This window comes from Amyelois transitella, chromosome 10, assembly GCF_032362555.1.
Source record: "Amyelois transitella isolate CPQ chromosome 10, ilAmyTran1.1, whole genome shotgun sequence".
NCBI lineage: Eukaryota > Metazoa > Arthropoda > Insecta > Lepidoptera > Pyralidae > Amyelois > Amyelois transitella.
In genome coordinates, this window is record NC_083513.1 from 9,044,501 (window position 1) to 9,072,324 (window position 27,824).

The 27,824-nt window shown below is 34.5% G+C and overlaps 2 protein-coding genes across 2 annotated transcripts in view; both read left to right on the forward strand.

Annotated features, from left to right (window-relative positions):
* The first annotated feature begins 1,196 nt into the window (after positions 1-1,196).
* On the forward strand, positions 1,197-1,996 carry LOC132902180 (uncharacterized). Its single transcript, XM_060946270.1, has 2 exons — positions 1,197-1,871; positions 1,991-1,996. The coding sequence occupies exons 1-2, from the start codon at positions 1,197-1,199 to the stop codon at positions 1,994-1,996; spliced, it is 681 nt and encodes a 226-aa protein (XP_060802253.1).
* Positions 1,997-7,543: 5,547 nt separating this feature from the next.
* The window catches only part of LOC106133074 (C3 and PZP-like alpha-2-macroglobulin domain-containing protein 8), a 97,082-nt gene continuing 76,801 nt past the window's right edge, over positions 7,544-27,824 (forward strand). Inside the window, exons 1-2 of the mRNA XM_060946334.1 lie at positions 7,544-7,608; positions 23,647-23,828. Of these exons, the coding sequence (XP_060802317.1) occupies positions 7,544-7,608; positions 23,647-23,828 (247 nt within the window). The remainder of the gene's footprint in view (positions 7,609-23,646; positions 23,829-27,824) is intronic.

The window sequence follows — 27,824 nt, forward strand, 5'->3', positions numbered from 1 at the left end:
ATCCTTTTAACAAGTTCTCTTGAAAGTTGGATAGAAAAATGTTCAGCTTAAAGTTGCCCGGGCAATATCCTGTCTGCGAGGAAATTTGCTGCACTCCACATTGATATGGAGTTGGTTCTTTGTACATTTTATACAATTTAAATGTTGTAGAAGTTAGAAAATTTGGTATATCGTGAGAAGTTGTTGAAGTTCGCCAAAAAAAGTGTACTTTACTTGTAGGTTTTGCATTCCAGTCTAAGTATATCTTTGAATTTGATATTGAAAAAAAATTTATACTTATATTTTTTGTAATAGAAAGAAATTAATGTGAAGCGTAGAAATAATAATCACAAAAAAATTGTATAACAAAGACAATTTTTGATTGAAACAAACAAAAACATAATTATTTTTTTCTAGTATTTTTTACATGCAATCTGAAATATTATCAAGTATTTTGTTAAAATTAACCAGGATGATTTCTTTTCATTAGTCCCATGATATTCAGTCATGTTTCAACAATAATTCTCAATATTACTTCCATTATATTATACTAAACGTGGCCTTGAATACTGAAACTGTTGGCTGGTAGGTTGACACATATATAAACAGATATTTAATCACGTCTATGTCACTTGCAGGGTAAACAGAGCCAAGTCTCGAAAAGACAGCTGTTTGGCTCAATGATAGAATTGAGATTCAAATAGTGACAGGTTGCTAGCCCATCGTCTAAAAGAAGAATCCCAAGTTTATAAGCCTGTAGGGACACAATGTGGGTGTGACTGTTATGTGTCAGCGATTTTGTATGAGAGCGACGAATGAATGGCGTGTGGTCAGTTACTGCGCACTGGTCCTCACGCGTATACGTATTGTTTAGTTATTGAAAATTAATTCATTAATAAAAGTAAAATTTAATTATATAGAACAATTTATTATTGAAGATCAGTGGCGGTGCTCCCAGTAGATTAGGACCCTCACACTATAACAAAATAGGCACTCAAGAATATTTTAAATTAAACAAATTATTTAATTTTTACATATTTAGTAGGAGCCTATAATTGGTGACCCCGATTTTCCTAGTGTTTCATTTTAAAAAAATAGTGTGAGAGTTGTTAAGTGTCTACTGGAATAGATATAAGTGCATAGTGTTATTTGCGATAAATAGAGACACTAGTGATAAACAGTTGACAATTTAGTGAAGAGTTTTGGACTAATTAATAATGAACAAGGACTTAAGTGCTGGAGCCCCGCTACAAGGATCGTCAAAAATGGCACAAGGTACGTCTAATACGGATTTAGCTGCTATCGCTCTTCAAGCCCGATTACCGGATTTTTGGGCTGAAATGCCACGTTTATGGTTCGCGCAGATTGAGAGTATCCTTTTGCCTCAAAAGCAAAGTGATGGAGCCAATTTTGATGTAGTGGTAGCAAAGTTGAATCGAGATGCATTGCAACAAGTTAGTGATATTGTATTGTCGCCACCTGAAACTAATAAATTTAGTGCCATTAAAGAACGTTTATTACAAGTTTATGAAGAAAGTGCGGAACGTCAATTTCAAAAATTAGTTGGCGAGATGGAATTGGGAATGCAAAAACCTTCTCAATTATTGCGGCGTATGCGTGAATTAGGACAAAAAGCGCAAGTTTCCGACCATACATTGCATAATTTATGGATTGCTCGTCTGCCATCATCCGTGAGAGCTGTACTCACAGTAAGTCAGGATCAAACATTGGATAATTTAGCGAAGATTGCTGACAAGATAATGGAAAGTGTACGCAGTTCTGATATCGCAGAAATTAACAATACATCTTCAGGGAGTACCCAGTTTCCTGTTAATGATCTGTTGACTCAGATGCATAAATTACACCTGGAAGTAGCATCTTTGCGTGAAGAGGTGAGTCAACATCGCCGATCATCATATCGAGGACGACAAAATTTTAGAAACAGATCGAGGTCAAAGTCCAGGACTCCTAATGATCCTAATTGGTTATGCAAATGGCATTATCGTTTTAGGAATAGAGCGAGGAAATGTGAGCAACCCTGTGCATGGAAAACTCCAACGGAAAAAAATACGGAAAACTAATGGAGGTGCAATCGACGGCGGGAAATATTGTACCTACGAATAATCACCGCCTATGTGTTTATGACAGGGAAAATGGACTTAAATTTTTAGTGGATACTGGTGCGAATATTTCTGTTATTCCGGCAACCTGTAAACAAAAACGTGAAACATGTACGGACTATAAGTTATTTGCGGCTAATAATAGTGAAATTAAGACATTTGGTATAAAACACTTGACATTAAATTTAAATCTTCGACGCCCTTATCATTGGACTTTTGTAATTGCTGATGTTAATCAGGCAATATTAGGTGCCGATTTTTTGACTCATCATAACTTGATTGTCGATTTAAATGCAAAAAAGTTAATTGATAAGGAAACTAGGTTACTAACGTTTGGCAACATAGTTAACAATAATACACCATCAATAGGGACAGTAAATGGTGATCATCCATTCCTAGAATTATTAAATGAATTTCCTGAAATTACTAAACCGATTTCTTTTAATAATCTAGATAGTAAATGTACTAAAAATAATGTTTTCCACTATATAGAGACTACAGGGAAGCCTTTTCATGCTCGTGCGAGACCATTGCCGCCCGACAGGTATCATAAGGTGAAAGAAGAATTTAAATTAATGCAGGAACTAGGTATATGCAGACCGTCGAAAAGTGAATGGGCCAGTCCTCTGCATGTTGTGGCAAAGAAGAATGGAGAAATTCGCCCAGTGGGAGACTACCGACGTCTTAATGCGATCACGAAGCCAGATCGCTACCCTGTTCCTCGTCTGCACGACTTCACATATATGTTAGCAGGTAAGAAATATTTTTCAAAAATTGATATTAATAAAGCATATTTTTTTATAAAGGTAGCTCCACAGGATATTGAGAAAACTGCAATTATCACGCCTATAGGTTTGTTTGAATTTTTAAGATTGCCTTTTGGTTTACGTAATGGTAGTCAAACTTTTCAAAGATTTATGTGTAATAATGTATTAAAAGATTTAGATTTTGTATTTGCGTTTATTGATGACGTCATGGTTTCAAGTTTTACTAAAGAAGACCATGAAAACCATTTACGTCAAGTATTTCAGCGTTTTACGGATTTTGGTATAACTATAAATTTAAATAAATGTGAATTTGGCAAGCAGGTAATTGAGTTCTTAGGATATGAAGTTTCCACAGATGGCATTAAACCACTTGAAAATAAGGTTAAGGCCATACTGGAATATCCGAAACCGGAAACAGTTGAACAATTAAGACGATTTTTAGGAATGGTAAATTTTTATAGAGCCAATATACCCAACGCTACAAAATATCAATCGATTTTGAACGAATTTTTAAAAAACTCTAAGAAAAAAGATAAAACAAAAATCAATTGGTCAGATAAATCAGTTCAGGCATTTGAACAATGTAAATTAAGCCTTAAAGAAGCTGTAATGTTGTCTCATCCAGTACCGAATGTACCATTGTCAATTATGTCAGACGCGTCGGATAAATTTGCGGGCGCGGTATTGCAGCAATTGGTAAATGGCAAGTGGTTACCGTTAGGATATTTTTCTAAGAAGTTTACTACAGCTCAACAAAAATATTCTACATACGATAGAGAACTGACGGCTATTTACATGGCTATAAAACATTTTAGATATCAATTTGAAGGTAGGGAATTAATAATATTTACAGATCATAAGCCATTAACATTTGCATTTAATAAAGGCGAAACTAGTTGCGATACACCAAAGCGTACTAGGCAGTTATTATTTATTAGTGAATTCACAACGGATATTAGATATATCGAAGGCAAGAATAACAATATAGCGGATGCCTTATCGCGTGTTGAAACAATACACAATCCTACTTATATTGATTACGCGGAGTTAGCCGTAACTCAGAAATGTGATATGGAATTAAAACAATTGTTGAATGAACAAAGTGATAACATTTCTTTGAAAAAAATGTTTATTCCAAATTGTCAACAAGAAATCTATTGTGAAACTTCATCCAACAGTTGTAGACCATATTTACCAAAGAAATTCAGAAAAGTAGCTTTTGAATCAATTCATAATATAAGTCATCCAGGAATAAGGTCGACAAGGAAATTAGTGTCGCAAAGATTTTTTTGGCCGGGATTGAATAAAGATGTAGGTATATGGGCCAAAACATGTATTGACTGTCAAAAATCAAAAATAAATAGGCACACTAAATCTGAATTTCAACAATTTCCTATTACTGAGCGTTTGCAACATGTACATATCGACATCGTAGGAAGTTTAAGTCCTTGTCAGCATGGACATAAGTATGTTATTACCATGATAGATCGTTTTACACGTTGGCCAGAAGCAGTTCCAGTTTCTGAAATAACAGCAGAAATAGTTGCAAAAGTTTTTTATGAAACGTGGATATGTCGATTTGGTACATTTTATAAGTTAACTACGGACCAAGGTAGACAATTTGAGAGTAATTTATTTTGTGAATTGTTAAAATTAATGGGTATTAAACGATCTCGTAGTAGTCCTTACCATCCTCAATGTAATGGGATGATAGAACGTTGGCATAGAAGTATGAAACAGTCATTAATGGCACGTCTTAGTGAAAATAAATCATGGTGTAATGAATTACCTACAGTTCTTTTAGGATTACGTTCAGTATGTAGAAGCGATAATGGCGTGAGTCCCGCAGAATATATGTATGGTCAAGCAATTCGTTTACCTGGTGATTTTTATGATATCACAGATAAACGAATTAGTGATGAGAATACGTTTTTACAACAATTAAGAGATAATATTAGGAATTTGAAACCAGTTTCGAGACAGTTAAGAGACTCACGTACATTATTTGTTCATGAAGAATTAAATACCTGTAATTATGTTTTTATTAGAAATGACGCGGTACGAAAGCCATTGGTTCAACCGTATGATGGTCCTTACCGGGTCATTGATAGAAAAGGTAAGGTATTTACAGTCCAGTTAGAAAATAGAGTAGTTAATATATCAGTGGATAGATTAAAACCAGCATTTTTATTAAGTGATCAATCAGATACGGTGGATGGAAACTATGATGCCAACGTTAGCAATAAAATAATTATTCAGGATAAAAAGGAAAGTAAAGAAAGCGATATTGTGATGAATCAAAAAATTACTAGTAGAGGTCGTGTGGTTAAATTGCCAGTAAGATTTAATTGTTAATAATAAAAAAACTTTTTTTTCGCTTACCTAAAAGTTTCAATTAGTCTAAGAATAGTAATTTTATAAAGCAGATTAGATTAAGTTATTGCATTAATTTTATTTTTTATGAAATTAGATTAAAATGTAATTAGTAATATAAGTCAAGTAATGTATAATTATTCATGTAGCCGACTGTACTTATAGTATTAAAATATTGATACAGTATTATATATTTAAATGTACTTTGTAATATTTTAATGACGAAGACTGAATTGTTGTAACAACATAAATGATAAAGCTTAGTTAAAGGTAATATGGAATTTTCAAACTAGCAAAAGCAAATATCCTAGTTACAAATTCTGTATTGCAAAAATTGGTATTTTTCGGTATCATACAAATAAGTTGTTTAAAGTTTATAATTTTTTGATTATTCATAATGAGTCAATATAATACTAAGGAACAAGTAAATGTCGCCTCAAACAATGTTGTTCAAGAAAATATGAACAAAATGCAAGTGACACTGGTTATTGTTGCGTGTTAATGGGAACTCTGGTTGGATTAATTATTGTGAAATATTGCCATCAGAGGACAAAGAAGTGACTTACTAAGCAAATCGTTGGTGCGGTGACTAAGATTACGTCCGTATCACAGACGGTCTTTCAACAGCCACTGGCAGCCAACCGAGTGCAATTGGACGCCTTAGATTCATAGAAAGGCTATTATGTGTTGCGTGGTATTCAATGGTCATTGTGTTAACATTACATACCAATAGTTACTCATATTAAATTTGTGAATGATAGAACATTTGTATGGCATTTAATAATTTTTTTTTTGTATGTAAAAATTTGGGGGGTGTAGTGTAGGGACACAATGTGGGTGTGACTGTTATGTGTCAGCGATTTTGTATGAGAGCGACGAATGAATGGCGTGTGGTCAGTTACTGCGCACTGGTCCTCACGCGTATACGTATTGTTTAGTTATTGAAAATTAATTCATTAATAAAAGTAAAATTTAATTATATAGAACAATTTATTATTGAAGATCAGTGGCGGTGCTCCCAGTAGATTAGGACCCTCACACTATAACAAAATAGGCACTCAAGAATATTTTAAATTAAACAAATTATTTAATTTTTACATATTTAGTAGGAGCCTATAAGCCTATACATTAGGCGTCTTTTCAAAACATGCATGGAAAAGAGATGGAGTGGTCTTTTACAATTGGTATCGAAAACCACACGGCACTATCTTCTTTTTCCTCTAAATTTATCATTGAAAGACTTACATAACGTTAAACTATTTATGGCTAATGGCAGAAGCTTTCCAGACCTTATATTATTTCCCTCGGAGATCTCAGCACGTGACTTGTGTATTAAAAGAAGTGTAAAAGGAAAGAAATTTATTGTCATACATAAAAGATAGCGCACTCCCAATTTACTGCTGTGGCGAGTCTAATGATAATGATGTATGGAGGGATTACTGCGGTATTTCAAATATAGATAGGTTTGATACCAATGCTCCATTCAGATTAAATAGGACTGATCTTGCATCTTCTTTGAAACCAACATCCGATCATGCTTCCAAGAATGCATTAATATGAGGAAAAAATAAGAGAGTTCATACCTTTGAAATTGGCATTAATATTTTCTACAGATTTCTAATGCAATACCAAGTTTTGAACATTGTCAGTCTCTGTGGGTTAGTGGTGATATGAGATACAAGGCCCTGGCTCAAATTTCGGCTGAGACCGGGTATATTTTCTGATTGATCCTGCTCTGAACGCGCGACTTCTTTTTTATCGATTAACCCTACTATCGCTGTCCCTTTTCAAGTCATATTAAAAAGCAAAATAGCGATAGTTTTTCGCGCAATAAAAACAGCGTCGCGCGTGCCATGCCGCCGGGGTCAGATTTTAATTTTTAAGACGGTAGAGTTAGTCTCAAAACACGAGACTCTAACTTTCCTTTTGGCTAGTTGAATCTAAATAATATGTTTCGTATATATTGATTAATAAACATTTTTTTACTATTAAAATATATTTTCTACCCTATTAAGGTTGTGTGTATGTGTTATCATGCGAAAAACTATCGCTGTCCCTTTTCACGTCAAAACACAAAGCGAAAACGCGATAGTTTCTCAAATGATTAAAACGGTGTCGTGCGTGCCATGCCGTAGGGGCTGGAGTTTATTATTACAATATGGTCGAGCTTGTATCTCATAACACAAGTCTCGATCTTTCTTTAGAGTTTTTGTCCATATATATTTATTTATAAACATTATTTCACATTTAAAATATATTCTCTACTCTTTCCAGGTTGTGATGTATTGACGACAGCGATCCAAGATGGCTGCTGTTGCGCTACTGCTGGCGCTGCATCTAGCAGCTGTCAGCGCTGGAAAATGTACATCGTGAGTATTTTTTAAGTTGGTCTAGATTTTCTAAGTAAAACGTATTTATTGCGCTTGCTGAACGATGTATTACAATACATAACTCTAAATCATAAAACATACAGAACGCTATTAAAATTCTCACACCCAAATATAGTCCCTGGTAGCTGAACCCTTTCAAAACCTAATTACCTTCTACTCCACGTTACATACGAAACGTTTTAAAATGTAAAAATAAAGAGAAAAAAATCACAAAATTGCGATTTCACATTACGCCACTTGACCCTCTCAAAGAGCGTTATGCCGAGTTAAAATAAAAAGCGTTGCTTTAGTATAAAATATTCTGTTCCATTTTAGGAACTAGTCCCAGTGTAGGCGAAAAGATAAAAAAACAGTCATAGTTTAAAACAGTTTAGCATATTGGACCATGACGACATAGTATAGTGACGAACTGTGAGCATGATGATTTTTGAAGACAAACAAGATGCCTGTCTGCCACGTTATTGATTTTTGCCACCACTAACTTTTAGTTGTAAAATAGGCTTACTTTTTTTCTGAAAATATCAACATGAAGTTCTAGGCAAAACTCTTGGCGGCTACCTTTATGTTAATTTATAAAAGTTAACTGGCATTAATTTCATAGTTTTCCTATTGCTTTGGAATTAAGAACTTTTTTTAAAATATATACCTACATACATACATAAAATCACTACACTTTCCGGTAGGAACAGATTACATAATAGAAATTGCCACCATCTCTGCATAATTGTTTCGCTTCATCCACATTCGTCACGCTCTAGCAAGCGTGTATACTACTCTTGACCTCATCTTCCTCTACCAAAAATAAAATATATTATACCTATTACTCTATTTCGCTAATTGCTCACGATGCTGGAAGACCGCCCTTACATCGTGCGACGGAAAAGTGAAACGTGTCAAGCGTTATAAGTACTACGCGAATACCCGTGTAGTTTCAACCTAGGCATATTTTGCGGTACTAAAAATAAACAAAGAGTTGACTGCATTTTGTAAAAGGCATGCATCTGCTATTTAAAAAGAAAACCTATTCTTCTTTATATGCAAATTTGTTTGTATGAAATCTATTTTTCCCCTTTTTGGGTTTCTGAATAGTTTGATCGCTTTTACGGTAAGCGACATTGTTGGAAAACCTTCACATTCAGACTATTGGGTATGTAACCATTATTCAATGCAATTTTGATTGCCTGCCTGTCTATTCCACTAGTCTCAATGAATTGTCCCAGCTGTTGATTTCCGTAAAACTCGCATTTATTCGTAAAAAAAGGGAAATTCCCAGTTCAAACGCCTACCCCTTAAATATAAAGGTTCTATTCCAAAAGTGTCGGAAATCACACGGCACTATGTAAATAAAGTTAGTGATATTCAAGATGAAGATGTCACAGTACGATTACTCCACTCATCTGCCTATTAAATCTTATAAAAATACTCGTAAATAAATAGCTTTATTAGCCAACCGAAGTGACACAGTCTAATCACAAAAAGAATAGCCTGTTTTAGCACAAAGATTATTTTGTTTTTGTTTCTCAGTTACAAGCACTTTAATTGTTCAACGGATATTGTTTGAAACAATTGAATGCCGTAAACAATTTGGCTTCGAGCCAAAGAAAATAAGAAAAAGTGTAATCACGTTTCAGAAATAAAATTACATTAAAGCATTAGAGTTGAATTTATTGAGAAAACGTGCAACAATTGTCAATTCATTGATTTTATTATTTTTCTCCGGTATTCATTTTGTATTTTTGACGATGTAAAGTTTTGAATGTATTTTGGTTATATTTATTTTACAAGTTACACAAGCCTTACAATTCATTCATTCGCTTTTGTTCAACATATTCTTAATGTATGATTCTAATACTTTTGTAATTTTTAATGGGCAATAAAGATTATTTGTATTGTATACATATAATCACATCTATAAACCTTGCGGGGTAAATAGAACCAACATTTCTTTCTGTCTCTTTCTATTTGATTGTTTTTTTTTTATTTTATCTATATCATCAATATGTTAATGCAGAGTACGGTATTTCTTAACTAACCTTTCACCAGAGTCATTACATAATGTTTGTCGAGTGAAATTTCAAAAATGAAATTAGCTTAACACAGTTTGCAAGTCGCAAAACTCTGACCTTTGAAAAATGATTATCGTCGAAGTTTTGTCGTAAAATTTTAATGCACGGCCGTGCTGCTTTATCTCGGTAATTTTGGTAAACTTTCCCTTAATACATGTTATATGTTATACGATGCTTGTACTTCGCTTTGAACAAGATCAAAATTATCGCAAAAAAGATGGGTGTTAGACAAGCCAAAGTCTGATAATTTTAATTACATTCAAGTCCTTCTTCCTCCTGGCTATAGTCCCGGTTGCATCCTCACCACTCTGTAGAGGAGCCCGGGATAAGCTATTGACCATAGATCCTGGATTGGTTGACTAGTCAGGTTGTCACACAAAGTGTTTTATCTAACCTCTGCAACCTTTGCATGTAAACCTAACCTGTATTGGATCCATGGTTTCCTCACGATGTTTTTCTTCACCATAAGGGCATCGGTAAGTAATAAAACGAATGTACATAACTTTAAAAATAGTCATTGGTACATGGCGACAACGAACAACAATCCCAACTATGTGTGTATGTTATGTTTGCTGTGTGGTTCCCGGCATCAAAAAGAAAAAAGAATAGGACCACTCCTAGCTAAACTACGGGTAAAAGCTAGTCTTTATAAACATATGTTTACAAATGAGTATACATATTACGAAACACACACCAATATGTACACACCCAGTAAAATTTAATACTTCACATGAGTTTAAAATGTAAATACAATAAAAAATAAAACGTACACTTGTACTCTTTCCGAACAAAGGTAAATAAACTGCACAAACTGAACATTTAATTAATTAAACAGCCGTTAAACCACTGACAGGCTGTAACGAGAGCAAATACACAAAAGGAATTAACATTTTTCAGAAAACAATGAGTTTTTCAACAACTTTTAACGTGTAATGGATCAAGTATCCGTGCCGTGTGGTTCCCGGCACCAATAAAAAAAAAGAATAGGACCACTCTATCCCGTTCCCATGGATGTCGTAAAAGGCGACTAAGGGATAGACTTATAAACTTGGGATCTTCTTTTTTCAATGATAAATTTAGAGGATAAAAAGATAGTGCCGTGTGGTTTCCGATACCAATTGTAAAATACCACTCCATCTCTTTTCCATGGATGTTTTGAAAAGACGCCTAATGCATAGGCTTATAAACTTGGGATTCTTCTTTAAGACGATGGGCTAGTAACCTGTCACTATTGAATCTCAATTCCATCATAAAACAAAACAGCTGAACGTGGCCTTTCAGTTTTTTCCAAATTGTCTACCCCGTAAGGGATAAAGACAAATATGTATGTATAAACGTAAAACAAAATTATTTGTCTGAATAATAATCATCAAAAAAACTTATTTCCAAAAGTCATCATATCACAAGACTTATTTAAACGAAGCGCCGTCAGACACTCAGATCATTACGAGAAGACAGCTCAAAAGATCTCATCTGATCCGCACTTCGCCTGAATCATTAGCAAAACGTCCATCAATCAAGCGAAATGCTGAGTGTAACAAGCATAATTATGAAAGAAAAGTAAACATCGAAGAAGGTAGGCAATTTTATCTTTGATTTTTTTTCTTTTTGATAATTCATTACTTTTTCTCGAATTTTCCACGATAATATAAAACCAAATCAACTTGTAGCTAAAAAATAAAGATATAGGTAAGGTACCGTTATTATAAAACTACTTTGAAAGCAATTTGTAATTATACGTTTTCCTGAGGTTATTTTGACATAACTCCGAAAGGAACAAAAATTAGATTTCTTATTACATAAGTAATTTTATTTTCTTATGATTAAAATATTGGCTTGTAGTTAATTAAAATTTCAATAAACTATAATATTGAAAATGGTTTCACTAATGAAATCAGAATTGTTATTATTATTTTCGGATTCATAACATAAGATGAATTCGCGTAAATTTGATCAAATTCGATTATCAAAAGAGATTACCAACTTTGTATAGGATGTTGTCTTTTTAGAAATCGTTATTAGAAAGGAGAAATTAAATATTTTATACAGTGACCATATTAAACGTAACATCCTCTCCTCTCTGAAAAGGAGACCGAAGTGCGCCTTGCTATGATCCTGGATTGGATAAATCAGGTATTTACACGAAGCGATTCCCATCTGACCTCAACAACATTGCTGTAAATCCTGTCCCATATTGTTTGACTTTTACCATCATATTTAAAGCTACACTAGATTGATGTAAAACTCGGGATTCTTTTTTTGGGCGATAGGCTAGCAACCTGTCACTATTTAAATCTCAATTCTATCATTAAGCCAAATAGCTGAACGTGGCCATTCGTTGTCTCTGTCTTCCCCGCTAGGGATATAGACGTGATTATATGTAGGTATGTGTGTATGCATATATCTATCTATCTACATAGCTAATTAATAGATTGTAATTCTACTACTACAATGTAAGCAAGCTCGGTCGCACTATGTACAGTTTGTAAAGCAACATGTTGTATGCAAACCATACTATAAAGCGGAGTTAGTCTAAAGTTTCGCCACACTTTGAAATCCAAGTTCTGTGCTGTTTATGTCTTACTAGCTTCTACCCGTAGCTTCAGCTGCGTGAATTTAGCGTACATACATACATATGGTCACGTCTACATACCTTGCGGGGTAGACAGTGCCAACAGTCTTGAAAAGACTGAATGGCCACGTTCAGCTATTTGGCTTAATGATAGAATTGAGATTCAAATAGTGACAGGTTGCTAACCCATCGCCTTAAAAAAGAATCCTAAGTTTGTAAGCCTATCCCTTTTACGAAATCCATGGGAAAGAGATGGAGTGGTCCTATTCTTTTTTGTATTGGTGCTGGGAACCACACGAAAAGCGTCATCTACAAAAAGCGATAAAATTAACGCCCTCTACAAGAAAACGAATTTAACGCCAACTAATTACAAACAGCGACGATTTTAGCGCCACCAATAAACTAATACAGGTTTTTTTACAATTCAATGGAGGAAAATGATTGACTTATATTTTAACGCACATTCCTAACAGTTGAATGTAAAAATATATTAATTTGGCATTTACATATATAATTCGGTGCAGGGGTGTACTAAAAGGAGATTTCGCGGAGAGATAAATTAATTCGTTTTTCACTCTATTTTTTAATAAATAAAATAAAATGTATTGTCATAAAAATCCAGCATTAAAATGTTTTACAGAATTTAATTTACCCTTTTGTCGAGCAAGAGAAATAGGTACTACCTTTTCTTATAAAAACAACTTGTGAGTCCAAAAATAAAAGCCATTACAAAAGAAGAACGCGTCATCGATCGTATAAATGGGCCCGCGAACAATACATGTAGTTGAGCGTACTCCATCAGTTGTATTGTTCAATGTAATTCGACCTTTAGACCCGAGGTTTCCGGTTCAACTCCGGATACAGGTCTTTTGCACTCAAAGGTGATCTTTAGAATTGCGACAATGTGTTTCGAAATGAGAAATTCTGATATTTTCCGACAAAGAACCATTTTGTTTTTGTTTCATAGTGCTAGTCTAAAGTTTGGTGCCGTGTGGTTCCCGGCACCAATACAAAAAAGAATAGGACCACTCCATCTCTTTCCCATGGATGTCGTAAAAGGCGACTAAGGAATAGGCTGACAAACTTGGGATTATTTTAAGGCGATGGGCTAGCAACCTTTCACTATTTGAATCTCAATTCTATCATTAAGCCAAATAGCTGAACGTGGCCGATCAGTCTTTTCGAGACTGTTGGCACTGTCTTCCCCTCAAGGGATATAGACGTGACCATATGTATGTATGTTAATAGTGTTATTTTTATCTCTCAGGGCTCTTTGGTTCTTCTTTTTAGATATACGGTTTAAGGGTAGACTCAGCTAATCATACAGACTCGAAGGCTACTTTCATCTGCCACGGTAGCTATCTCTTTCCTAAAACTATCGTTATCCCGTTTCAGGCTATTATAAAAAGCGATTGTTTATCGCACGATGAAAATAGCATCAAAAGCTGCCGTGCTACGAGAGCTGGATGATTAAGTATAATATTAGGAGATTCAGGTAGTGACATGTTGATCCACGTTTAATATCCCTTGAATAACTCTTACAATCATCGCGAGAAGAGAAGCAATTGGAACACAACAGGTTCAGACCAGCATATAAGCTCTTCTTGGCATGGTCTTGGCGTATTCCCAGCTATACTCCGAGGACTCGAATCCTAGGTGCTTAGTGGGTAGTGCGAATATGGTATATAATGAGAGTATTAATTATTATTAAGGTAAGTAAATTTGGCGATCACTAAACGTTACTTGCTTTTTCAGATTTCAATTACGAATACTATCAGTGTCAGTTACCGTTTGACTTTGATAGACGATTTTACACATAAAATGTTCGCATGAACGAATACGATATACCTTATCGACGTTTCATCATTCTACCTGACAAATTCCAAAAATAAAATCGGGAGCAGCCTGTATAAATTTTGTTTGTCATCACACGACACTTCTCCCTAATCGATTAATCATTTTCGCTCGCCGTAATAAAATTTACTACTCGACAGCACTTGGCTTAGAAAATCGATTTATCCAGAAGTCATCAATTAGATTGGAGGGCTCCTTGAGTTTGCAAAGGAGACGGTTTTTCGGGAATTCAGTTTGGATAACCCTTTTAAAAGTTTGTTCTGTAAGTTAGGTGACAAATAAAGTTGGGGTTGGTAGATGTGAATTTGAGGTCGAAAGTTTGAATATGCGTAAGTACAGTAAAGAGCAGAAAATTAAGACAACTGCACTACTAGGTTTCTCTACCGTTGTTTGTACAAAATAGAAATGTTTATCTCCTTCATAGAAATAGGAATAATAAAAAATTTTATTGTATAAAATAGCGTGCTCTCTATTACTTTCAGAGTCTTTCTTCTAGCGTTGGGGGACAAAATTGTTTTACGCAATATTTCCCAAAATAGGTACTTCTAATTAATTGCCATCGTTAAAAATTAATTATGAAAATCAGCTTTACCACGAAACTCACTCCAAATTGCTCTTGTTTGAAGATTACTCTCATTATTATGACAGGACCACTGATGTTTCTGTAATGGCCGTCGCACGTCCGAAACAGAACGTTCATTATACGCATACTACTGAGTCATTCTCGTCATTACAGCGCGGCCGAAAATGTAGTAGGGTTCATTGACTTAAGTGAGTAGAGATGACAAACGCGTTCTGAAAACACTAATGTAGAAATGATAGTGGGCATTAAAGATTCAGTTGAAACTGAAGACGCTATACACCGAACAAAATGGAAGGAGAAATGTCATAAAGTGGACCCCAGATCCCGAAGCATAGAGATCACAGATATGTCTTAAATATAATCTGTGATAGTGACAGATGGCACAACAAAAGAACGTGCAAAGATTAGAGAGAATATTAATTCTAAAAGATTGATTAAATCTCAGTTTCTCAATTCAAAAACATTTAACATTATTGTGTGTCTTGTGAACATAAGAATTTTCAATTGAAATTAACCTATACTCGTAATGTGACATTTAAAAAAAAATACAATGGCTTAAATATACACCAAAAGCTTGTTTGTGACTATTTTAACTAGATACGTTAATATTTTGTAATTTTATTTTTTAAAGTTATTTTTCCTTCCAATTGTTAGTTCTAGCCTTAAATACATCAATGGTTTATACGCGGGACGGAATTCGGGTGGCTGTGTACAAAAATGTAATGTGAATCCTTGTGTATAATCAAGATACTGACGAGTCATGAAAAATCTTGTGATATTAACTGATTAGGTTCCATATATTATGGTTGAATATCGAAAAGTTTTACAAGGTATAATGGAAATCATTTGAGATTTAAATACTAATTGAATTTAAGTAGAATTTTAAAATAATATTTAAATGAAATTATGAAAAAACAGCTTTTTTTTACTTAACACTTAATGACACAATCGACAGGTATATTAAGACTATTATGAACTAAAAATTAAAAAAAAAAATCACAGATATAAGATTTTAAGTATCGCAGAGACATCCGATAGAGTTCATTATATTTTTGGTGATAGTAGCCATCATATACAGCTGACCTCAGGCATCGAATCTTAACGGTAGAGTTTGCAACTCCAAGGTGGGAACACCAAGATGATAAGAGAAAATAAGACAGAGAGAGAGAGAGATTTAATGATCAATCCAGACTGAAACACAAAGCTAGACTTTCACAGGCTTCCAAATAATTCCAAACGTAATTTACTCAAGAAACAAAGCCGACATTCACATACACATATGATTCCATAGTAACGGTTTTAGATAATATTGACTTTGATATTTCAAGTAAATATATAATGAGGGATCCATCCCACATTACTATGTTATTATTCAGCACGCATGACTTGCGGTAACTTTGTGTTTGTATGTGCTTATCTTTGGTACAAAGTTGTGGATGCATATGTATGGATGGCGTATGATTTATTCAATGTATAAGGAGCTGTTATTACGACAGTGCGTATATATAGTTATGAGCATATATTTGATCTGTTTAATAAAAATAACCATAGCTTTGGATCATTCTTCCGTAAAACTCGCTCTTCGTTATGGTCTCGAGCAGTGAAATTCAAGACAATTTTTTTCATAAGTACATTAAATAATCATACCCCTTTTACTTAGGAGTAGACAGAGACTAAATCTTGCCACTTGCCATCATTCCTGCTTACAGCTTTCGGGTCATCTACAATCATTAATATTTTCATGCAAGCTCGTCGATTTAGGGCAATCTTGACCTGACGTAGGTACCGCAGGTTGATTAACTTGACCAAGTTACGTTATACACATATTATGTATATGTCTATATCCTTTGCGGGGTAGACAGAGCCAACAGTCTTGGAAAGACTGATAGGCCACATTCAGCTGTTTGGCTCAATGATATAATTGAGATTCAAATAGTGACAGGTTGCTAGCCCATCGCCTAAAAGAAGTATCGTAAGTTTTTAAGCCCATCCCTTAGTCTCCTTTTACGATATCCATCGGAATTAAATGGAGTGATCCTATTCTTTTTTATTGGTGCCGGGAACCACACGCTTCCAAATGACGTTATAATATTTAACATTACATAATGTACTAAAAACAAAGGTTTTTTTTATATATAAAAGTGAACATAAATCCCCAATTTCGTTGAAAAACATTGAATGTTAGCCTAGATTTCGTCGAACACCGAATCCCCGCTCAAAGCTTGTAGGTCAGGTTTGAACGCTGAAAGAGGGATAAGGAGGCACTCGTGAATTATTTATGAAAGCGTAATGAGCCCAGCGGTCACAATCACCATCACATCTTCAGATATTTTGCTAGGTTTTTGATATTTACCCTTATTTTTATTATTTAGTTGAATTTCATGTAAGTTTTTGTATGTGTTATCGACCAAGAAATGTTAGTGAAAATTTTAATTTTGAAAATTATTCTTCCAATCTCAATTTTACAGTTTACATTACACATTAAGTACTCATTTTTAATTAAACTTCATGCAAATATAGTTTTGACGTTTTAGAAGGATTTTGAGGTTACTTTTTTTGGAACGGGAACAGCGATAACATCAGTTTTCTACGCGTTATGCGCGGCGCGTGAGTGGTAAGTACTGTAAGAAATAAAAATAATTTTCAGTACCTTTTAACTCAACTTAAGATAGTATATATAACCTTGGTGTTTCCTACGGATTCCAGAGATAAAGGAAAGGTAATAATAGTATAGCAATTACCCTCTAACCTCTCATTAACAGGAAAATCTAACCAGCTTGAATATCTTGTTACATACTCGTACATATTATATTCTAACCTACCATAGCCGAAACCTGAAAAATTATTAGTAAATCTCATTATACATACATACATACATATGGTCACGGCTTAATCCTTTGCGGGGTAGACAGAGCCAACAGTCTTGAAAAGATTGAATGGCCACGTTCAGTTATTTGGCTTAATGATAGAATTGAGATCCAAATAGTGACAGGTTGCCAGCCAATCGCCTAAAAATGAATCCCAATTTTGTAAGCCTATCCCTTAGTCGCCTTTTAAGACTTCCGTGGGAAAGAGATGAAGTGGTCCTATGCTTTTTTGTGTTGGTGCCGGGAACCACACGGCAAATCTGATTATGTTACATCCAATATTAAAAGCTACGCGAGTTTTTCCTTACGAAACTTACAAAACAACCTGTCATTATTTCAATATCAATTCTATTATTTTTGCTATACAGCTGAACGTGACCTTTCAGTCTTTACAAAACTATTCGTTTCGTCTACCCCGCAAAGGATATAGACGTGATAATATGTATTCCATAACATACCTCCCATCAATATAGTGTTACCCAAGCTTTCTTCAGAAATAATTAGCTATCTTAAGACATGTTCTCAAAGAAGCCTTCAGGCTGGGGTGAAAGGGGGTGAGTCTTAGCGCTTGAATAATTCATTAGGGTGTAATGAGCCTGCAGCGTGGTCACGCTGGCCCCGATTCGAGAATATTCTAGGTTTTTCACTAGATATTACCTACGGCTTCTCTTGTTGTTTCTTTATTAGGAGAACTAAGGATAAATGAACCAGTAACCGCCTAGTGTCTGAATTAATTTAATAACACATAAAGACAAAGTTGTGAAACCAAAAGATATGACAATTATTAAGTGATGATGGAATCCATAATAATGAATAAACAATTTGTTTTTTTTTTTTTTTTGGAAATGCTCATGATGCATTACTGCAAAATTTTCCTTTAGTTGTCAGCAATGTTGAGAAAGTATCGAAATGGCTTTTTATAATTTGGTTTCAAATTTAAAATCCGGCGAGATTTTTTTCATCATGCATGGAGGAGTACACCTAGTGTTAGTTAAAATACTAATATTACATTCGATATTCAAGGTGTTGCATAATATAAAAATATATGATATCTCAAGGTTAATAATTAATTCGTGATTATATGAGGCCTCGAGAGATCCATCGGCCTTTTTCTATATAGCTCATATTACCGCCAACTGTCGGATTAAGTCATCTTCTCATAAAAGGGAATCGCCGAAACGAGATCTCCACATGTGCGTGAACATGTTAATATTCTTGTACAAAAGCCTATTTTCCTGAATACGCATCAGTCTTAGTATTGATCTTGCAATATTAAGCGTGTACTCAACTCGGCTCATTGAGCTAAATGAATTGGTTTTATTTCTCTTTATTCCTATAGATTTCCGCCATCTCCTGCTCTCGGATGTCGGAAAATGCGACTAAGGGATGGCTTATAAACTTGGTATTCTTTTTTTAGGCGATGGACTAACAACCTGTCACTATTTGAATGTCAATTCTATTATTAAGCCAGACAGCTTAGCAGTCTTTTCAAGACTGTTGGCTCTATCTACCCCGTAAGGAATAGACGTGATTTTGTGTATGTATGCATAAAATAAATACATTCGTATGGTAGAGTTTGTACTCTCATATTGGTCTGAAATCGAAGAAAAGACATAGTGTGTGTCAACTGCATATCTTTCTACGCAGTTTATAAAATAAAATCATGGGAAAGGCTTGTAGTACCTACACGGTTGTGATTCTTCATTTAATTTGAGTATTGGCTCTGTCTACCCCGTTACAATTAAAGATTTGACAAATAGACATGATGAAACTGAAAAAAGTTATTTTAATATTTTTCAATTTATACATGTGTTTTATAAACCTACGCACAAAATTAAGATAATATGAAAATTTTCTAAATTTGCAAACGGTTGAAAGGGTTTCGAAAGCGGTGGAGTAGTCATAATATTTTTAATCTTTTTTTTTTATTCATTACTCACTCAGAACATTTTAGGACACGCACATTTTTCATTCAGATGGATGAAATTTTACATGGATTGTATGATCATTAAGGGACAAAAAAACCTTCGTTCCTATATCATGTTGTGAATAATATTGAGGTCGTTTTGATTGTAGTTTTTAGATATGTCTTCTTCTCCTCCTGGCTGTAGTCCCGGTTGCATTCTCACCACTCTGTAGAGGAGCCAGGGGTTTGCCTATTGACCATGGATCCAGGATTGGGGGAGTCAGGTTTTTACACCAAGCGACTCCCGTCTGACCTGAAACCTTTGCAGGTAAACCTAACTCGTATTGGATCATGCTTATACATCCAGTTGCCTGAATGTGCAGGTTTCCTCACGATGTTTTCGCTCACTGTAAGAGCATCGGTTAGTATTCAAACTAATGTACATTACTGTCTTAAAAATAGTCATTGGCCACGATGGGATTCGAACCTGAGCCCTTCTGCGCATCACGCATTTTAATCGGGCACTTAAACTATTCGACCACAGCTAATGTCATATTATGTGTGTTAATGAAAGTTTTCACAATTTGGAACAGAATTTATAGCACGAGTTATTTGAAAGTCTTAATAGGCGAACTATTTATGTAGCTAATATTTTCGACGTGGATTAGTATTCAACGGATGTCCAAGTCCAAATTTAAAAAAAAACAGTCCGATTCGCGTTTGTTTCAATTACTTTCACGTTAGACTAATTTCACAAACCAATTTCCGTCTCACTTGCCTTATGACACCAAAAGGTTAACCTCAAAAGGCTCCGATCTTGGTTATTGAACTATATATTAGTATCCATCTTTTGCTTAATCCACAAGTATAATAAAATTTTTCGAATACCCTATTAAAAAATGTCATCTACAATTAAAACAGGTCATTAATGGAAACAATCTTTATTATTTGGATTATATACCTATATGGTATATGAACCTTATCAGATGCGACGGGAGGATAAAAGCCTTTTATTTTACGCAGAAACAGCATTCCACATAGTTATAATTTTAAGCTGCAGTTGTAATTTGCACAATAGAATCCTAAAGAATTAGGTTTGTTTTTCAGTTTATATAAATGCAGTTAATAGTGTTTGATTTACTGGTGACTGTGATTGTATTTTAAAGTAAGTAAGACGAAAACGAATTAGATCAACGGAAATTGAAATACTTCTGATTCCTGTAAAAATTCAAAGTTTACATCAGTTTACGTATTCAAAGATGGTTGCATCCGGAACAGTTTGGGTCATGAGTTTGAGATATGTATTGAAAATCTGATGGTGCGGTGCGAGAAATCGCGTGGACACGTTCGAATTATTGTATTTCCTCCGCGTGTGCTATGCGCTGAATACTCAATTTTGTTTGACGAAAGCCTTCGTGCTTCTTGCTGTTTGAACACAATTTCGAAGTAGGGCTGTTTCTTTCTGTTTATGATAATTATGTATCAAAATGTTCTTTTTTGACGTGACCAAGTGATACGTATCATTGGATATGTTTAACGACAGTACAAGTAACGGTTCATATTATTATAGTAGTTACTAAAATGTAGTTGAAATATGACTTTTTGACATAAGTAGTTCATAGATTGTTTTATTTTGAAAGCCGACTATATTTCAAACGTCTAAATTTCCATTGGTTTGGGCTATTTCTATCTGTTTGTAATAAGTTTCGAAATGTTCTTTTTGACAGTTTCGACTTGGTTAAGTGACACGTTGTGTCATTGGATATTTCTAACGACTGCACAAGTAACGGTTCATATTATAACAGAAATAATTTTCAAATGTAAATAGTTCTTAATTTCATAACATTGATCAAGAAATTAAGAATTATATGCACAGCCACATCAAGAAGCTACACTTCTTGATGTGCCTGAACCTGACCGTTATCTGTACAGGCGTAAAATAGATAAAAGAATTATTAAATCTTCACGTGCCGTGTGGTTTCCGGCACCATTATAAAAAAGAATAGGACCACTCCATCTCTTTCCTACGGATGTCGTAAAAGGCGACAAAGGGATAGGCTTATAAACTTGGGATTCCTATTTTAGGTGATGGGCTAGCAACCTGTCACTATTTGAATCTCAATTCTATCTTAAAGCCAAATAGCTGAACGTGGCCTATCAGTCTTTACAAGACTGTTGGCTCTGTCCACCCCGCAAGGGATATAGACGTGATTGTGTGTGTGTGTGTGTGTAAATCTTCACAAGTACTGAAGAAGTTCATAATTGCTATCTTTATCTGTATCTATTGTAACAACCAGCAACTATTATTCACTATGAAATCCATTTAAACTTTGTCAAAGTTTCCGAGATAACTTGAAGCAGACAAATAGATACCACACGTTATAATAACAACAATTGATCTGGAACTTTCTTCAGCAACCCTGTTTTCGTGTTTGAGTTCCCTGATACTGTTTATTTAGTTTTAAACTCGGAATGAGCTGAGATCTTCATTAGAATTTCCATTTTGTTCGCGCTACGGTCATGCTGCGCCTTTGTTATCTGTTAATTATTTCCTACTTGTTTTGGATCTAGTTTCTAGTTTGCTATTGCTAACAGGGTATTTGAAGCGTATCTTACACACATACATATAGTCACGTCTATATTGCTTGCAGGGTAGACAGATACAATAGTCTGGAAAGACTCTGATAGGCCATGTTCAGCTTTTTGGTTTGTTGATGGAATTGGGATTCAAATAGTGACAGGTTGCTAGCACATCGCCTAAAAAAGAAGAAAGTTTATACGCATAGTCGCATTTTACAACATCCATGAAAAAGAAAAGGAGTGGTCCGTAACTTGGTAAAGAAATGGTATATTAACAATCGGTTACAATTTATGTCTAATTTATTTATACATGTCTGAATTTATCTTAATCTTAATTATCTCCGTGGTCTTCGAGCCTTGCATTAAGATGAATATATCCGAATTGTCTTAGAAATTATCATACAAACATTAATTATTTGAAGAGTGCCATTGATTTCTGTCAGATTTCTGTCATCAGATATTGACATGATGAATAATTGACTGCCTCAGCAATATGGAATTGTTCGTAAAAAGTAAAAAAAAATAGCTAAAGTCTTAAAAGTAGTATAGTTAGAAACCTTATTATGTGTGTTTACTACAGTGAAGACACTCTGAAATCCAAACAACAAAAGCAGAGCAAATGGACACTTGCCAACGTTGGCAACTCAATCGATAGCGATCCTTTGAGATTATGAGAGCTTCGCATACGGAGAATCATTTAAAATCTTTGGACGCCAGTAGTTGAACAATGCGTTATATGAAATAAGGATTTTATTGGTGCTACAGTTGTCGTTTTCATAGTATTTCTTGCCAAAAGTGAAGTTAATAGCAAATTTGAACAATTAAGACTTCCTGCTATTTTAATCCCAAATTTACAATCTTATCCCTTAGTCGCCTTTTAGGACATTCATCGGAAGAAATGGGTTGGTTCCATTCTAAAATATTGGGAACCACACGACAGACAAAGCCTTAAACCTCACAATACAAAGCAATAAATATTGATTTTATTTCAATCATCGCAAAGACATGCCTATTCCCACTAAAAGCTGTCTCGCAAATAAATAAAAGGAATGTCTCTAAGGGAATCTACGGTGGAGAGCTGATACATTGGATGTAACCCTTATCAAACGTAAGACATTATGGAGCCATTCACAGATAAAATATTTTTTTTAAGAACATTAACTTTGTATTTATATGACCCTGGCTGGGTGTGTGGAATTATGGAATATTATCTTATATATAACCTTATATACTTATAAACATATATATATATATAAAGAAAAAAAAAAACAAACAAAGCAAGAACATACTGAGATCAGGAATAACAAGGACAAGTGATTTTAGTACAAAAATACATTCTTACATACATACAATCGTGTCTCTGTTCCGATGATTATTATTGTATGTCTTATTGAAGCGAAGGAAGTATGCAAAGATCGTGGCAAGTGGAAAGATAGAGTCTTTGCCTACCCTTCCGAGAAAGAGGCGTGATTTCATGTATGTATTATATATAAAGACGAAGTGATCCTTCTTTTCCTAGAATCTAGAAACCCCGCAATTAAGAATTTATTTTTATTTTATTTCACTAAAGCTTTTATTTTTATTTTCAGTGGCTTCTCAGTGGTTGCTCCAGAAGTGGCGGTCCCAGGGAAGACTACAGCCATCCTCGTCACTCTCCATGGAAGAGCTGGAGACAAAAACTTGGACCCACTGAATGTAACCGTCAGGTTGGAAACCCAAGACGCTAAAAATGACGTCAAGTTGCTGACAACAGCAAGCCAAATGATTACTGGTAAGTTCTTCGATTTTTTTTTATGTAAAGAATTAGTTTTATTTTCTGCTACGGAGAAATTTAAGAAGAAAAAGGAGTGAATTGAACCACTATGTAAAATTTCATGAATAACCACGATACGAATATGCTTGCCTCATTTAATATCTCTTTCTTTCTCTGTAAGAAAAAAACCACGTATAGACCTGACCCAGGCTTTAGGCTTTAATTTGTCCACTTTGGGACATGTGGCAGCGAAGCAAGAACACACTGCGATCAAAAACAACCAGGACAAGTGTATTTTAATATAAAAAAAAAATATTTTCTTACATACATAAAATCACGTCTCTGTCCTTAAGGTGTAGGTATCGACTACATCTTTCCACTTGCCACAATCCCTGCATACTTCTTATGCTTCATCCTCATTCCTCACTATTTTCATGCAAGCTCGTCGGTTTTGGGTACTCTTGACCTGACCTTTTGCCAGGACGTCCCTGATTTGATCAAGGAGTAGGTTCGCCTAGGCCCCAAGTCCAGTTTATATATTTATGAACAAAATACGTTTTCACAATATCTCTCATGTTGGTTTACAATATTCCCATTCTTATTAATATATTCCAAGCTCGTGCCGTCATATCGGATTCTACAATTTATTGCTACTGTAGTAAAAATCTCATTTCATGCAGACTGCTCTATTGAAAACTCGAGTTATTGGCAAACAGATGTAAACTCAATGAACTTTTGTACAAGACCAGTTTGTTGAATAAAATTTTAATGTTTTGGATTTTGTTTTGTTGTGAACTGTTTTATCGATTAGTTGAAATTTGATTGTTGAAGTTGTTTTTGATTAAGAGAAAAGTAAATTCTGATTACGCTACTGATAACGAAAGTCTGTCTATCAGTCGGTCATGTCTATGTTTCACTTTTACGATTAAATCGTTGGACTGATTTTCAAGATTTGTGTAAATAGGTACTTGAATATATGTATTTAACAACCCCAAGTATTATAGAAGAGGCAACTTCGTTTTTAACGGACAACTGGCACAGGTATTTCCATACCTAAAAGTGGACTCCAACTACCATCTATTGTAAATGTGTTACTTACCGAAATAAACCATTTTTTTTTAATTACGTCCATGAGAGCAAAGCAACAGACAAAAGCTTTTCTGACGTTATTAAATAAAGGCGCATAAAAGCATTATTAAAAAAAATCTTCAATTTTTAAATTAAAACTGTTTGATCGGATAATCATGTTATTAGTTATATAATCTATAATTGACATTTTGTATTGCATATATATTGTAAAAAATGGTTGTTAGTTATCCAAATAAAAATAATTTCAATCTAGTTATAGCTTAAAGTAAAAGAAAAGTGTGCGTCAGCGCGTCAGTACATTTATCTACGTCGCGATACCGCCGGAACCATGTCTGAACTGCGACGCCCCGCAGCTTGGCGATTGTTTTCGTAATCACTACGGTTTTTAAAATAAAAAAAAATCTTTAAAAATGTAGCAGTTAGACGGAGAAATACACACTCTCTTTGAATTGTATAAAATTTATCGCTGGAACTTGATTCCGTTTGAATACGAGTATGTTGTCTGCTAAGTAAGACAAAGATATATGTACTTAAATGTCTAAAAATGGACTCGACAACTCGATGCATTATGGCTGAGTGTAAGTAAGTATAACATGCAAGGATAGAGATGTCAATGAAGCTGTTTAGGTGAGATTTGAACTTTAAATTAACCTTGCTGTAGTTAACAATGCCAGTTGATTTATATGCCAAAGCAAAGGCAAGAAGTATGTCTTAACCGACTCAATAAGCGAGAAGTTGTAAAAGAGACTGATGAGCACATACAATCACGTCCATATCCTTTGCGGGGTAGACAGAGCCAACAGTCCCAAAAAGACTGATAGACCACGACCACGACAGAATCGAGATTCAAATAGTGACAGGGTGCTAGCCTGTCACCTAAAAGAAGAATCCCAAGTTTATAAGCCTATCCCTTAGTCGCCTTTACGACATCCATGGGAAAGAGATGGAGTGGTCCTATTCTTTTTCTATTGGTGCCTGGAACCACATGGGAATGATGACCATCTGTACATTTGGCTAAAACTATCATTAAGAGTCTATCAGCTCAATAGAACCATATCAAAAAAAAAACTTCAAATAAACTGAATCAGGAAAGCCCGTCATTTGGTGCGCTATCGCGTCTACAATCACGATTCATTAAGCCCGTATCTTTGAGGGGATTGCCAATCGCTTTGAGCTATTAACACCCTGATTTCCGAACCACGTAATGATGTGGTTGGAGCTAAATGATCAGTTTTAGACTGGCGATATCTCGTCAGTGTAAATACAGTGGACGATTTTGAACGGAATCAAATTTTTTGGGCCAATTGATGCTATAAATGATTAATTTAGAGTACAAAAATATTAACATACAGCTGAACGTGGTATTCCAGACGTATTTAAAATTGTTGGCGCTGTGTACTTCTTGAAAGATTAAGATGTGATGATCATAATATGTATGTATGTAAATACATACATACATATTATTACTTATCCCTCGTTACTACCAAGTTCGTAAACGAATAAATCATTTATTTTCTAATTGAAGCCACTGTACAGATAAAAGCTATGCTAAATATTTCTATTAGTTAGTCAAGTACTTAAATCATAAAAGCATAGAAGGATTTGTACGTCTATCGGAAAGAAAAAAAAATGGAAATTATGACAAAGGGAATGCTCAATTTAAAATCTAATGAGAGCGTCACTTATTTTTCTAATATCTTAGTTTAACTCTGGCATACAATTTCTGTCCGTACTTTATACATTTTCAAAATGTGTGGCTTTTTAATGAGCAATCTTCAATAATATAATTTTTATCAAAAGATTAAAATTATATTATTGGAATACAGAACACGATTTAGACCTTTAGCTAAGCGGGTCCCCTTGGTTGGATTTGTTGACATAATTCGTTTAACGCTGCCGAATCAATAAATCGAACACGCATCATTACTCACGTACCCAACAACGATTCTCAACATCAGGTGTTAATGGTACAAAGTGATTGCTAATTCCAAAAGAAATCGGATTTACTCTGAGCCTAACGAACCGTCGTACTTGGCTGGGTGACAGCTGCGCTATCTCACGACACCGCGAGGAAATTACGTTAAAGAAATAAAAGAGCTTTCGCTTTTATGTCTACCCGCACTTTTGAATGCTAGCTGTGAACGCGAAATGGAATGCTGAGATACAAAAGAGGTGCAATGCCACTTATTCATAAGAGACGTTGTCATTTTGTTTTTAATTAAGAAAACAACCGTTAAGTCTAGGGTATAAATAATGTAAACTAAGAAGATTTCCTAACTGCCCATAGTGTGTGAAACTTGCTAATCTAACCAATTAATAATACATGGGATAACAAGTGGTTATGTCAGCAAGTTTTAAAAATATGAATACTACTAAGTTTATCAAATCAATATAGTTGAAACATTATAAGTTTGATAAATCATTTAAAGAACCATCAGCTTTAGTTTTCTTGAAGAAAGAATCAATATAGTAAAAACATAAGTCATAAGTAGGGACATTTATTCACCATTATCAAAGCAAAAATTAATTGCGATTCTCAAATATGAAGTTTCATTTGCTGTTCGAACAACACGATTTGATTGCTTCCCAATCGCACACACCTTTGTTAATTGATTTGGAATGTCAAGGGACAAAGGCTACATTAACATATAAACGCCATAGAGCTGATAATTTTAAGTATAGACTTTGCTATTTTGTCGTCAAAATGTAAATCCCTAACATTATAAGAAGTTCTAGAATTAGATGACAAAATGTAAATGTCTTTATTGTCACCTTTTTGTCTGTATACTTGTACTTTGCATTAGTCAACTTACGTGTCCTTAACTATAGAAAAATAAATAAGGTAGGTATTAACGCCTGTTTCCCATTAGGGTAGGTACACACTGTGAATTTCCAAAAACACGAACTATTCGAAATTTTGTAGGA